General features: G+C 47.2%; 6 protein-coding genes across 6 annotated transcripts; 4 read left to right on the top strand and 2 right to left on the bottom strand.

Annotated features, from left to right (window-relative positions):
- Positions 1-887: 887 nt before the first annotated feature.
- TERG_06440 (uncharacterized protein) lies at positions 888-3,109 on the top strand (the record flags this gene model as incomplete). The annotated part of the gene is made up of 2 exons (XM_003233403.2): positions 888-1,386; positions 1,535-3,109. The coding sequence occupies exons 1-2, from the start codon at positions 1,072-1,074 to the stop codon at positions 3,107-3,109; spliced, it is 1,890 nt and encodes a 629-aa protein (XP_003233451.1). The 5' UTR covers positions 888-1,071.
- A 692-nt stretch (positions 3,110-3,801) lies between these two features.
- TERG_06441 (uncharacterized protein) lies at positions 3,802-5,729 on the bottom strand (the record flags this gene model as incomplete). The annotated part of the gene is made up of 7 exons (XM_047748620.1): positions 3,802-4,261; positions 4,316-4,541; positions 4,610-4,715; positions 4,772-5,088; positions 5,166-5,237; positions 5,300-5,509; positions 5,582-5,729. The coding sequence occupies 7 exons, from the start codon at positions 5,727-5,729 to the stop codon at positions 3,802-3,804; spliced, it is 1,539 nt and encodes a 512-aa protein (XP_047604606.1).
- Positions 5,730-6,173: 444 nt separating this feature from the next.
- TERG_06442 (uncharacterized protein) lies at positions 6,174-6,724 on the top strand (the record flags this gene model as incomplete). Its single annotated transcript, XM_003233405.1, has 3 exons — positions 6,174-6,348; positions 6,415-6,453; positions 6,573-6,724. The coding sequence occupies 3 exons, from the start codon at positions 6,174-6,176 to the stop codon at positions 6,722-6,724; spliced, it is 366 nt and encodes a 121-aa protein (XP_003233453.1).
- A 605-nt stretch (positions 6,725-7,329) lies between these two features.
- On the top strand, positions 7,330-10,363 carry TERG_06443 (uncharacterized protein; the record flags this gene model as incomplete). Its single annotated transcript, XM_003233406.1, has 8 exons — positions 7,330-7,529; positions 7,591-7,635; positions 7,706-7,997; positions 8,055-8,182; positions 8,242-8,612; positions 8,681-9,191; positions 9,254-9,732; positions 9,798-10,363. The coding sequence occupies 8 exons, from the start codon at positions 7,330-7,332 to the stop codon at positions 10,361-10,363; spliced, it is 2,592 nt and encodes an 863-aa protein (XP_003233454.1).
- An 85-nt stretch (positions 10,364-10,448) lies between these two features.
- TERG_06444 (uncharacterized protein) lies at positions 10,449-11,250 on the bottom strand (the record flags this gene model as incomplete). The annotated part of the gene is made up of 2 exons (XM_003233407.1): positions 10,449-10,893; positions 10,958-11,250. 2 exons carry the CDS (start codon positions 11,248-11,250, stop codon positions 10,449-10,451), a joined length of 738 nt encoding a protein of 245 aa, XP_003233455.1.
- A 572-nt stretch (positions 11,251-11,822) lies between these two features.
- On the top strand, positions 11,823-13,194 carry TERG_06445 (uncharacterized protein; the record flags this gene model as incomplete). The annotated part of the gene is made up of 2 exons (XM_003233408.1): positions 11,823-12,544; positions 12,606-13,194. The coding sequence occupies 2 exons, from the start codon at positions 11,823-11,825 to the stop codon at positions 13,192-13,194; spliced, it is 1,311 nt and encodes a 436-aa protein (XP_003233456.1).
- Between the last annotated feature and the right edge of the window lie 343 nt (positions 13,195-13,537).

A 13,537-nucleotide genomic window follows, 5' to 3' on the forward strand; every position in this document is an offset into this window, starting at 1 on the left:
TACAACTATGTATTACGTAATCACCATCTCTCTCTCGACCTTCTTGGAAGAATTCAACGTTCAGCAATACAACTGTGCGTGTCCACCTATTCTATTATCTAGTTATTGGTAGAGGATTGTTGGCTGTGAGACGCTTCCCGGCGCTGGAGGGTCACTGTTGCCTAATCAAGGGTCAGTCTTCGGCTTTTGAGATACTTTAAGTGCCAAACAAAGTACTCGAAACACGTCGTCCTACTTGCATAACTAACCAAAATATCACTAGCACTTGAATAGCTCAGCTTCAGATAAGACGATATGCATTGAAGTACCTAGCTACACATGTCTGGATACCATTATGTGCGGATATGCAGCCGCAAGCTATGGGACTGAAACATGTCACTGCAGATGATGGCAGCAGATTGTCTTCAAGAGCTTCGGCTCAGCTCATTATATAGGCCCTGCCTTTGAACCACGCCCTCCTGACATCCTTTCACATGGCAAAAGCCCATACGTCTACGGAGTACTAGCTTCGGTCCTACAATGCGCCCTAGGTAGGTTGAAGTATGGAGTATGAAACAGCACAATCATGTATCATTTTCATGAGTAGTAGGCAGCATGTGGCTGGTAATGGCACTGATTAGAGGCACGGACGATCTACGCAGGCAGACCTCAGCGGCCCTTGGAGGCTATTCCTTCTATACTGGCTACTAACTAATAATGAGTTACTCCTTAAAAATCGCCCGTCAGAAGTGAGCCACCGTGGCTCGCCCCAGAAAATAGGATTTATAAGTGGGTTAATCCCAACCCCGTAAACCACTAGGAAGGCCTCAAAATGGACCTAGAACGCACACATAAGCAACGGTAATCCGGGATTGGTGGAGCGGCAGGCTGGGGCGTACATTTTATTTCAATGGATGAAGTCTCGTATATCTGCAAACCCCTTGGCTCTGGAGAATCTTTGGATCAGCATATATCGTTCAAAGGGGCCTCAGGAGAGCCTTGCACGGCCCGGATTCGACTGATGAGATGAGAATTCTATAAGCACAACCTCAGGCCTGCGACAGGGCCGCTTTGTCGACATCACTGACTACCATGCCGGTCTCGCATTCTTTCCACCGACGGCTGCTGCTTCTCACCAGCGGCGCATTCGTCCTGCTATTCATATATTACTTTGGTACCGTATACCGACACAGGCTGGGTGTTGTACCTAAACATGGCGGTACTGTGCATGAAGAACCTGAGGAGATCGAAGAGATTTGCATGGGCAATGATCCAATAAAGGCATTGTTGGACAAGGCGGACAATGCATGGCGCAAGTACGACTCTGCCCGGTCGCTGACCTTCAGGGACGCTGTTGTCGAGTATCGGGTGCGGTATGGTCGCCATCCGCCGCCTGGATTTAAGGAGGTGAGTCTCGCTTTGTATAACTATGCGTTTCACTGTCTTTGTACTTTGCGCGGGCTTCATGCCACTGCCGATTCTCCTCTTCGGCCCCCTACACTAGACCCCTTCGGGGGAAAAAAGAGCATATAACTGATTTACGGACTATACGCAGTGGTATATGTTTGCCCGGGAGAACGATGTCCGAAATGTGGACGACTTCGATCAGATAAACGACGACCTCCGGCCATTCTGGTCAGCAGAGCCAAAAACCATCCGGCGGAGAGTAGCTGCAGCTTGCCAGGATCACAGCGGAAACTCGATCGCGGCGATCCACATAAGGGACGGGACTATTGCGAACATCACTGGCGATGGATGGCGGATAGATACTCTGAAGTCGCTAGTTGCACGGTTTGCGCAGAAATTACCGGACATGGACATTGTCATGAATACGCTGGACCAACCTCGACTTGTAACTAAGTGGGAGGACATGCAGGCCATGCTCAGCAAGGAGATAGCGTCCCGTGCTACTCCTCCTGATGCCACCGATTCGTTTACAAAGAATATGGAAGGATTTTTCTCGCTGACGGGCATAAACAACGTGACAGAGGAGGACAAGGTCAAATGGGCCGGGATCCCTTCCAAACAGTACATGGAGATTGCGGCGACTGCCTGCCCTCCTGAATCTCCAGCTCGGAATCCAATCCTGAGTATTCAAGAGGCTGATGGCCGTTACAAAATACCCGGTGCTGGCCTTGTGTCGAATTTCAACACGTCCAGTGATCTATGCGTTGTCGGGCCAGCCATAAAAGACCTCCATGGATTCCTATTTTCATCGTCGAGTATCAGTCACTCAGATGCTCTTATACCGATATTTAGCGAATGTAAGGTGAACGTCAATAATGATATCCTCTTCCCGGCAAATATGTACTGGAAGGATGATGAACGATATACCTACAATGGCGTTGAAGACATTGACTGGAAGATGAAAAACGAGACACTCTTCTGGAGGGGAGCTACCTCTGGCGGTATCCAAACTGCTGATAATTGGTCTCGAATGCATCGTCAACGGCTGGAGTTCAAGATGAATGGGACAAAACTCATCGGCAAAACAGAGCGAGTCTTGCCATGCAACGACCAATCCTTGAGCTCTGGTGATTCCGCGTCGTCGAATTTCCAACCAACTGATTTCGCCAACGAGCATTTTGATTTCGGCTTCACGGACCCCATGGCTTGTATGCCAGCCAATTGCGAATTCTACAATGACACCTACACGTACAAGGAGAAGATACCACTTTCGCATCAGTTCGTGAACAAATACCTGGTGGATATAGACGGACACAGTTTCTCTGGCCGATGGCGAGCGTTCCTCCTTAGCAAGTCCCTAGGTATAAAAGCCACCATATTCCGTGAATGGCACGACTCGCGCCTCTTTGCATGGAGACATTTCGTGCCCTTAGACAACCGATACGATGACTTCTATGCCCTTATGACTTATTTCATCGGGACAGGGACGAATAATACTACCTCTAGCAACCCCCATGTTGCTCGTCATGATAAAACTGCACAGACTTTGGCCAGGCAAGGTCGTGAATGGGCTGAGAAAGTTCTCCGGAATGAAGATATTGAAGCATATATGTACCGGCTTCTTCTTGAATATGGCCGAGTCATCGATGACAATCGGAACTCCATTGGCTACCATGGTGATGGCAGCGAACTAAAAGAATTTGACGAGCATTTGACGCGGTGATAATTTTAATGAACGGCGATTTGGTTCATGGAATATATTGTGTTTGTTTATACGGAGGACATGTGTGCGGCTTCGGTTTTTGCTCGTTTGTGCGGTACATGCTTTAAAACTTGGGCAGCCATGTACTATATTTCATTTGGGAAATAGGGAATCAATCATTTAGAACTTGGTTATCTATCTTATGCCATTTAATACAAATAATAGTCACTTCTTTCCTCAGTCTAGCTATCAGCGTTCCCTTTGCTCCAGCTGTGTAGACCAATTGTGCCGTAGAAAATTGTTCGTATTCAATGACGCTGATAGATGCCGTGGTAGTCTTTAAACCTATTGACAAGCAGTCCACCCTAGTTCCTATCCTGATGAAGACAAAGATGGAAGTACTGTAAAAAGAAAGAAAGAAAGAAAGAAAGAAAGAGGGGAAAAATACGTCGAAAAACTCCACGCCTCCGTTATGCCCCGTTTGTCCGTTTCCCATCCTCGGCCCATAAATGATGACGATTGGTATAAACCCGCAGAATAAATGAGAATAGGCAAACTCCTCAAATGATCTAATAGGAAAAAGGGAAAAAAGGGGGTCAGAAATAACTATGAGAGAAAACAAGCAAGCTGCTTCCTGAAGATGCGGAAACGACTTTTATCTGTGGCCAAAAAAAAAAAAAAAAAAAAAAAAATATTGAGCCCCTGGAGGTTCTCTATCTGTCGTAATGATATGAACCTGGAACAGGCGAATTCGAAGCGGAGAGCCTAAGCGGGTCGAAAGGTTGCTGATGAGTTCCATTTGGTAAGTGGAATGCGAGCCGTTTAGCGGGACGAGGGGGCTCCTCGTCATCACTGCCAGTCAAATCAATGACTTGACTAATGGCCCTTTTACCGGTTGAGGGTCGAGGAGCTGATGCAACCGAGGAGGCTTCCCTGGATGGAGTGGGAGTTGTGTGATTTATATAGGACTGGGAGTCAAATTCCCTCTTGACAGTTGGCACGCCACAGCTGTCTACCTCTACTAGGTCAAGGTCATCATTGTCCCCATTTTCAACACCATTACCATCCGGTGCGGCTTCAGGGACATCATTCGGGTTTGACCACTCCCCGTTCTGCTCAATTGTCACTTGATCAACTGACTGCGGCGTTGCACGTAGTATGTTGTCAACATACCTAGGACATGTTAGTTGCTAGATGCTGAAATGCTCAGGGTTGTTGAAGACTTACTGGTCTACCTGTAAAGCTTCAAAGCTGGTTGCTTTATAGCAGATAGGACAACTCCACGTTGGCGCCTGTTCCTGCAGTTGAAGGAAAGATGTTGCATCGAAACACTGGTTATGTGTGCAAAGTGAGGTGCGACATGGAACCGAAATCCGGAGAGTTGAGAGCGGACATTTTAGTGACATTACGGCTGACGTTGTCACAATATCCGCATCCTGGGCATTGGTCTGTACTATAAACCGTTGTAAGATTTTGGCCGCAAAGTTTGAGAGGTAAACAAACCACTTGGGTAAAACTTACTCTCCCTGACCACTTGCTCAGCAGAGATTGTTTTTCTGACCTGGAGCTGGGTAACCAATTCTTCCACAGGATGCTTTTGCACGAGGTTAACGACAATGAAGAATTTCTTGTGTTTATGTTAGCTATTTGACTGCGATTTGCATGGGAAGAGTAGGGAACAACCTTCTGGGTCAGAGCGTATGTCATCGTCACAGTGTTCACATAGCCTACTTTCTTCCGGATGAAGTTCGTTATATCAGCGGGTCTGGTTGTACCTGGCTTGTTTTTTAGACCGCGTAGGTTTGCCTTGACATCGTCATGATTGACTTTGAGTTCCACTTGATGTGGAAAAGCAATATCACTCGGAGAATAATGCGTAAGGCCATTATCTGCAGCGCCATAAACCATGATCCGGAGGTTTGGATCCGACAAAAGCCGTGAGGCAGTTTCAGAGGTGAGAATCACTCTCAAGCAAACTGTATCTCGAGAGGAATCTCGAGCTTTAGGATTAAGTCAGACATTGGTTGTCTTAAGCTGTAGCGTATAGTTTTACGGGCATTGTGTTGTCGTATCGTACCTTGACATTCCATAACCGAAGTCAAAGGTTCTAGAATGGTATAAAACGGGCTGTTCTTGAAGGTCAAGCGGCCTATATAACTCCATCAGCCAGGAAAAGAGGGCCTTGTTATAAAGGGGTCGACATCGACGTACCCATAGGACTTGGAGGAGGAAGGGGGACTGTTGTCCGGTATGGTGGTAATGCATGCGAAGACTGCGGCTGGGGAGCCGGAGGGTAATGCGGTGATAATGGAGTCAAGGGTGGAGGTGACGGCTGACCCCGAGCGACTGCGTAGATCCGTGCAATGAGACTATTCAGCCGGTCCTGGTTCGCCCACTCGCCGTACGCATAGTAGTTGAGGCCTGTAGCGAGGAATATGCGTTACTAAACGAAACGTATCATGTATATATTTGGTAGTTATCGGGAGGACTTACGGCCTATAAGCCTCGCCTGGAGTGTTAGCTTGACCCCCGAGACCGGTAGGCCCTCGCTCTTGAGGATCGCCTTCAACTGGGTGATGATAAGCTTATACAGCGTCTCCCTGACACGCTCGACCTCTGGGTTCAGCGCCGGAGGCGCCATCTTGGCCGCTCACTGGTGGTTCTCGAGGCTCTCTGGTCTCCTGGCCTGAACGACGGGCTGTGGGTGAGGTGTTCGGGGTTCTCGAGGGGCGACTGGTCAAGCCTGGAGCAGTTCTACCATGGTATATGTTATGTCAGCTCCGGCGACTGTTTGTGCGCTCGCTCCAGTCCTCCGTTCGAGGGTCACCGTCGCAGCGTCTGGGTGTTTCTTTCTGCTGCCTCTGTTCTCGCCCACGATCGGATCTAAAAAAGAAAGCTGCGGATAGGACGATGACTTAGTAAGCTTGCCCATGATGATGTAAGCAAGGTCGAGTTTTTTTTTTTTTTTTTTTTAGTGGTGAAAGCAGAAACAAAGCAAAGGCAGCGAGGTTGATATTTTTAATAGACCAGCTGGAATACTCTTTTACTGTACATTTGAGCTCGGATTAACTACACCTGAGGAGCCATGGCGAAGGGACTCAGATCGAGTGTCAAGAAGCACAACAAGGCCCTGTTGCGCGAGAAAGTCTTTGGGCCGGTAGCAGATGCGAGAACAGAGCGCCTCTCTGCTAAGCTGCAAGAGCTCGCAGGAACCTCCAAGAAGGATGCGGATATGACAGATGCAGACCCGAGTAATGCAGGTGTGTAGCTCTGAGATGGATGCTGCCAGAGGCTATATCGTCGATACTAATAGACTCGTCTCTTAGATGCTACCGCAGAGAAGTCCAAAACTGATATAGTGAAAGGTAACGACTGCCCGAGTCAACATCGTACATACTCTTCACTTTTCTTTCACTTTTACCTCAGTCTCTGTGGCCATCAGGCTACATTTGTAACCTGCTCTAATACTATATAACTACGATAGATGACGAGCCCACCCCTCTCAAGATCGAGGGCGGAATTTCTCGCAAGACCGGCCGAGTGGAAAAGCGCACACGCAGAAAACCGCGTAACACCATAACGTTTGCTCCTCACCCGGGGAAATTGAAGAGACTCAATGGGAACAAGAAGCGATGATGTTTATGATCTTTCGGCTGGACGTTTGTCTGCCTGGTTTCCGTTTAGACTGCGAGCGGAGTCTATTTTCAGTATTGCATCTCGACATGAAAAAGCGGATTAGGAGTTAAGCGGAGTTCCAACAGTTATTGATATGGGTTTTTCTTTTGGTCTTTTCTTCTGTAACTAACGACTATATAAGACGAACGATATCAGAAGTTGGCATCCATCCTATGCTATATAGACTCTACGGCTGCCAACTTGACCTTCTAAAACAACCCAATCTTTCCAATCTGTTAGCCAACGTAGAACCCGCCATCTCCTTTAGTCAATTGATCCATGGCGCAGAAATACTTTAGTTTTAGTTAGCTGCTTCAACAATCGCTAATCAGAGCTGCGGGCGCAGGCACGAACGGCCTTTTTTTTCTTTTTTTCCTGAGTTAGTTAACTTATCTTATCGCAGCGCCAGCAGCAAGACCTTGAGGGAAGACGAAGGCATCAAAGGAGTAAACACATCTACCACGGCGAAGATGATGGAGACGATATAGACCGCGAGTAGGAGACGACAACGGAGGAGTTATGGTTCTTAGTTAATGACACTCGTTTAGACAGCCTCTCTTTCAAGGATGCGCTTTATCACTTCCAACGCGGCCACGCTGGTCTCCTTTATTCTCTTTCCCCTGGCACTGGTCCTCTTCGCCAGCGGCTTCTTCCCGTACAAGCCATTCATACCAGGGCTGGCAACATTTGATGAAAGTGAATATGGCAGTCGGCCATCCCCCGTCTTTGACCGGGTCATCTTCATGGTGGTAGATGCATTGCGAAGGTGGGTTAATCCTCTTGTTGTCCCATCCATATATCCCGCGCAAGCTAACCCCCATGTACAGCGATTTTGTGTATGGAAACCACTCTGGATTCCAATTCACCCAAAAGTCAGTAAAGATGGATATTCTACGCCCTAATAGGGCATTATCAAACCAGGCCATTCTAATTTGTGGGTAGATTGATCAAGTCTGGTGCAGCAGTGCCATTCACCGCTCATGCAAGCTCGCCAACTATCACCATGCCGCGGGTAAAGGCAATTACAACAGGATCTGTCCCATCGTTTGTTGATGTGATCCTTAACTTTGCAGAGTCAGATACCACCTCGACTCTCGCTCACCAGGATACCTGGTTAGCCCAGCTGAAAGCTAAGCCGGGCGGTCGACTGGTCATGTACGGCGACGACACATGGCTGAAGCTGTTTCCTGACATGTTCTACAGACATGATGGGACTACAAGCTTCTTTGTCTCTGTATGAATATCCAATCTTCCTTCTTGTTGGAACAATATCAACTGACCCTGGACAAAGGATTTTACTGAAGTCGACAACAATGTCACCAGGCATATACCCGAGGAAATGGGTAATGCTGACTGGAATGCCATGATAATGCATTATCTCGGCCTCGATCATATTGGCCACAAAGCTGGCCCTAGAAGGTGAGTGCATGAATATGGACTAAATATTTATCACAGAAAGGGATCTAACGCTGTGGCAGCCCCCATATGATACCAAAGCAGAAAGAGATGGATTTCATAGTCAAACAAATATACAGTTCCATGGAAAAGGAAGCCCATTTATCTTCCGCACTTCTTGTTCTATGCGGTGACCATGGTATGAACGACGGTGGTAATCATGGCGGTGCATCGGCAGGAGAGACCTCCCCGGCTCTTACCTTCATATCCCCTAAATTTCAAGACATGGGACTTGTAAAGGCGCCCCTCAAGTCTTCATCCGGGGAATTTGATTTTTACGACATAATAGACCAATCGGATATAGCTCCTACCCTGGGTGGTCTGCTCGGCTTTCCAGTTCCCCTGAACAACCTCGGAGTTTTCATCCCCCAGTTTCTCCCGTTATGGAAAAAAGGTTCGATTCTCAAATTATTTCGTCTTTGTCCATCGTACTCAGAAATCAAGGCTAATACGACGTCATAGGCGAGGAACGCCTACAACTTCTCCTAGAAAATGCTCAACAGATCATAAAAATCGTCAAGCAAACGTATCCAGGCTACAAGTTCGACTCTACTACTGCCCAGTTGAGCCATTGTGACGGCAGCCCAAACTCCGAGATAGCAGAACTAGAATGCAAATGGCAGAGGGCACAGCAAATGATTTCTCAGGCTGTTGAAGATACCACTCTCTTCCCAGCCATAGAGCAATCCCTTATAGACTTCCTACGTACTGCACAAATCATGATGTCTAGCACGGCAAGCAATTACAACCTGCCAAGACTATATGAAGGCATCGCATTCTCGGGGATCGCCTTTATGCTGTCTCTCTATGCATGCATGCAAAAGGGCCGTAATGGGACTGCAGCTGTGGGATACATGTTCCTAGTCCTTCTCGGATACGGAGCCCTAATGTTTGCAAGTAGCTACGTTGAGGAAGAGCAGCATTTTTGGTACTGGATGGCTTCAGGCTGGATATTCTACCTCTACTGGAAATCGTACGTTAAATCTGGCCTTTCCCAATATTATTGTGTTCAATACTAATCGCTTGTTCCGCAAGCTCCAACAACCACAAAGTCAAGTCGGGCTATGTTAGCGCATTTGTCATTGCCACGTTGACACGAATTATGAGACGTTGGAACCAGACCGGTCAAAAGCTTGCGGGAGAACCAGATATTGCCAACACTTTCTTCAGGGAACATCCAAACGTGATGTGGCTACTGATTCTCTTCACATATACCGACCTCTATCAAAGGCTACTGCCAAACACGTCTATAGTGGATCCGACAAATAAGCTATTGTCGCTACTATATCTCCCTTTGACTAGTTTCTCGTTCATATTCAAGGTGGTATTCACAGATGCCGATGCACCGGAGCTTATACGGAATATCCCTTTCCTCCCATTCTTGATCAGAGGTGTACGAGGACTGTCCCTTGTTTTCCAGGCCCGGGTTGTTCTTATAGGAGTCTTGATATGCTCCATGTATGCGATATACTTGAGGGCTACCAGAAACAGCAATCGAAATGGTGCAAGGAGAGGTAAATCAAACCCATAAATGTTCCTGTCTGGGATAAAAATATCCGTACTAACATTTATTAACCAGACATTCGAGGAACCTTTCATACTTTGCTCAGTTTATTCCTCATCACTCAATCTCGAGCAACCAATATACCTATGTTTGCCCTCTTCCGTATCCAGCAACAGGTCCTCAGCTCCATGTCACTGTCTACTACAGAAATCACTGTCACATCCCTCCTGTTTCAGTACGCAAGCTTTTTCGCTCTCGGCGGCTCTAATGCTATCTCCTCGGTCGACTTGTCTAATGCCTACAACGGCGTGAGTGGGTATAACGTTGGCGTAGTAGGCATACTGACGTTTGTCAGTAACTGGGCTGGCCCTATCTGGTGGGTATCTGCTACTCACCACTTGTTGAGCATTACTCGCTCTGCACGGCGGAACCAGCCAAACAAGCATATCCAGCTCCTGACCTTGTTCGTTTCTACGAGCCTGTTAGCTGTAATGGTAGCTTGTACTGCCCTTCGAACACATCTGTTTATCTGGACTGTGTTTTCCCCCAAGTTTCTTTACAGCATGGCATGGACACTGGCTCAACATATTATCATTAATATTCTATTCGGAGAGCATTTGCTGCGATGGTTATACAATTAGACGTTTTCCCCTTTCGATGTGAGAATTGCTTCCTAGGTTTACTTTTCAGAGATATAATATTCTTTATGAGAATTTTCTTTGCATATTACAAGCCAGCAAATATATCGTCTATCACATTGACTTTCCGTTTCTTCTTCTTCTTTTTCTCCTTAGAGCTGTCGGCCTCGCCCAAGCTGGCAGTCATGGAGGTATCATAGTCAACTTTTCGTTTCATGCTCTTATCAAAGCATGACTTCCTCTTTTTCTTCGTTACGGCTTCACCGTCTGTAGACACAACCGTGTCGACTGTCGTTCTGACATGAGAGTCAACCTCAGACCGTCTGATCACCTCACCAAAATCTTCATCCACAGTAACGTTACTGGCCGACCTGGGAATGGTCTCCGGACCCTTCTCGTCTCCAAGCTCAGAAGCAATATTCGACAGCTCGCCCTTATTAATCTGGACGACGTTGAATACCTCAGCAAGCGTAGCTAGCAGAGCAATCCCTAAGGAACAAAACTGTACGTCTGCAACCACAGTAGAAAACGCCCTGCCCAGAGAAGTCAGTCATGAATCAACATTCAAGATGGATGCTGCTCCTGAATTCGACTAACCTATAACACCGTGGAATGAGCTCATCGTGAAGATACCTCATTATCTTCCACACTGGAGCAAAAGGGTGCTCGTCACTGCCATCTGCGCCCAGGACATCCTCGAACTTCTCAATTTTTTCGATTTCACACGCAAGATTCAACGTCCATCGCCTCAGCATATTCAGCCATTTCCACCATTTCGTGCAGCGATGCTGATTCTTGTTGTGGTGGTAGAGCAGATGCAGTGTTCGGTGGATTGATCGGATGTCACTAGAGGCTGTAAATGGCAATGGTTCAGTCAATTGAGCAGACATTTACGCCGGATAGCTGACTTCGTCTTCCTCCTCCTTCCTTTAGTCTCCTCCCATCTCGTCCACCAGCTCTGGCTCGCGGTCGTTTTGAAAGTCAAGTCTTGATAAATTAAAAGGTCTTGAGGATATCAAATTCCGAGAAAAAGCAACAAAATCTTCTAAACGGCTTAGTCAGCTCCACTCTTTATTTATGTTTTATCGAAATTCGCTTGCAACCTCCTTCAAATACGAGAAGTCAAATAGGCGAACTCTCGCCCAACAAGCAGACGAAGGAAAGCTGAAGGATTGAGGCTCAAATGTAGCCTTCCAATTACAGATTGATAAAGCATACCCTGGAGGAGTTTCACCCATGTCGAAATATTGGCGGACGGAGCCCGTAAAGGGGCAACCGCCGACGTTGGTGCCTGGAACTGTGCCCTGAGACATCCCCTCCGCTACATGGATTTGACACCTATAAAAGGAACTCTCCCTTCGGATGAGTTCCTCTTCCTCCTTTTCCCCTTTCATTTGTTCAAGGACGTCTCCTTGAATATTATGCACTGTTAAAGGACCGCTAGAAGAAACCATCTATACCAATGGGTTTTACTACTGCGGGCGGCAAACGGGGCCTGGCCTCTAAACGTTCAGCGATTAGTCTGCACGATCAGCAGCCAGTCGAGCCGTACACGGATGAACCAGGTGATGAGCCGCCAGCTTATACAGATGCAATCCCAGGAAGTTCAAGCCAGGTACAAGCTAGTCTCCCTGATCTGTCAACCCCTGGCGCCTATATCAATCCATACCAAGAAGTTACTGGAAGCCGTGTCGTCAAAACATATTCAGGACGTGAATCATACCTTGTTTCTGTCCATCCTGAATACACGAACACACCAAGTGCTCTATACAATGCCATATACAACCAAGCTTGTGTGGCTCCTACAGTTCTCATCTCTGTCACGGGAACCCACACGGTCAAGCAGCGGGATGGAAAAAAGGACTCCAGCTCCAAGGTTACGGACTTTGATTTTCGAATCGAGACTCGAGGAACTATATTGCCAATGTCTTCATACGATCTGACTCGATGTCCTTTATTCGATTTCTACCACGAACTAACCGTGGTGCGAGACAATGATAGACAGTCTGCGTATCGTGGAGGACGGTTCAAGAGCAAAGCAAGCAAGAAGTATAAACTCACTGGAGCTGGTGATCTGGAGCAAGCAGCGATGGATGGCGAACAGACCCAGGCCGAGACAAGTCTCGAGAGTATGCTGCAGGAATGGTGTACTCGATACTGCGAAGACAAGAGCGGAGTGAAATCGTACGTAAACGACAATCAACCCACGAATATAGTTACCAGTATGCTAACCACTCTTTCACAGATTTACGCTACGCAGCACAGTTGAAGGGCTCGACATGGCTATTATCAAAAATGAAATAACCTCCATCATCCGCTCGACAAACTACCGTGGCACTATCTCCGTTAACCAGGTAACAACCCACACAGCACTAACTATCTATTCACCACACTGGATAAACAAGCTCCGAACCAACAGATTCGTCTGGTGGATAGTTGTTATTCTTCAGCTTTGGATAATTACCTGGCCTATCATCATCTTGCTCGAAAGACGCTATGAGCCCGTTAAGGCCCAATACTACGTCCGCCGGGAATCAGGGTATAACCCTCCTTTCAAAGGAGAAGTTGAATGGACAAAGATGTTTGCTCGTGCTATTTGTGCGGCAGCGCTAAATAGAAGGAAGGATGAAATTGTTACCACAGCTGATGTGCAGCGGGCTAACGATGCGGCTCTCAGTGGTCGACGGGAGGAATCTGCAGCCGAAAGAGACAGGAGGGCAAGGCTGAACAGCGGAAATGGATCGTTTATGGATTCTGTTATTGGTATAGCTAGAGGCGTGTCCGAGCTGAGGAGTGAGTTTGATCATGCTAGAGGTTGGGGTGCGAATGAGTGAGGATGCATATGGGTTCATTATCTATCTTGTTTTCAGTAGAAGGGAGTATGATGGTAGTTAGTTTAGCTTTATTAGTTTGATACATTCTTTACGTAGGAAGAGCCATGGCAAAACGAAGCATACTTGTCTTCGATTTGATGTGAAGCGGCATAAAGTGCCCTTTGTCAACTAAAGTACATAGCGTTTCTCGCAACTTGAAAAGCAGATGCGCCTTTGAGCAATACCACACCTCCCTCCTCTGCCCGTCTGTTGCGCCGTGTTAAAGAACAAGCAAGTAGTAACAACTATAACGATCAAACGAAAGAAAAGCAAAAACAAACGTCCCCTTTTAGCTCCGTGCCAT

The sequence above is a fragment of the Trichophyton rubrum genome (assembly GCF_000151425.1).
Source record: "Trichophyton rubrum CBS 118892 genomic scaffold supercont2.7, whole genome shotgun sequence".
Lineage (NCBI taxonomy): Eukaryota > Fungi > Ascomycota > Eurotiomycetes > Onygenales > Arthrodermataceae > Trichophyton > Trichophyton rubrum.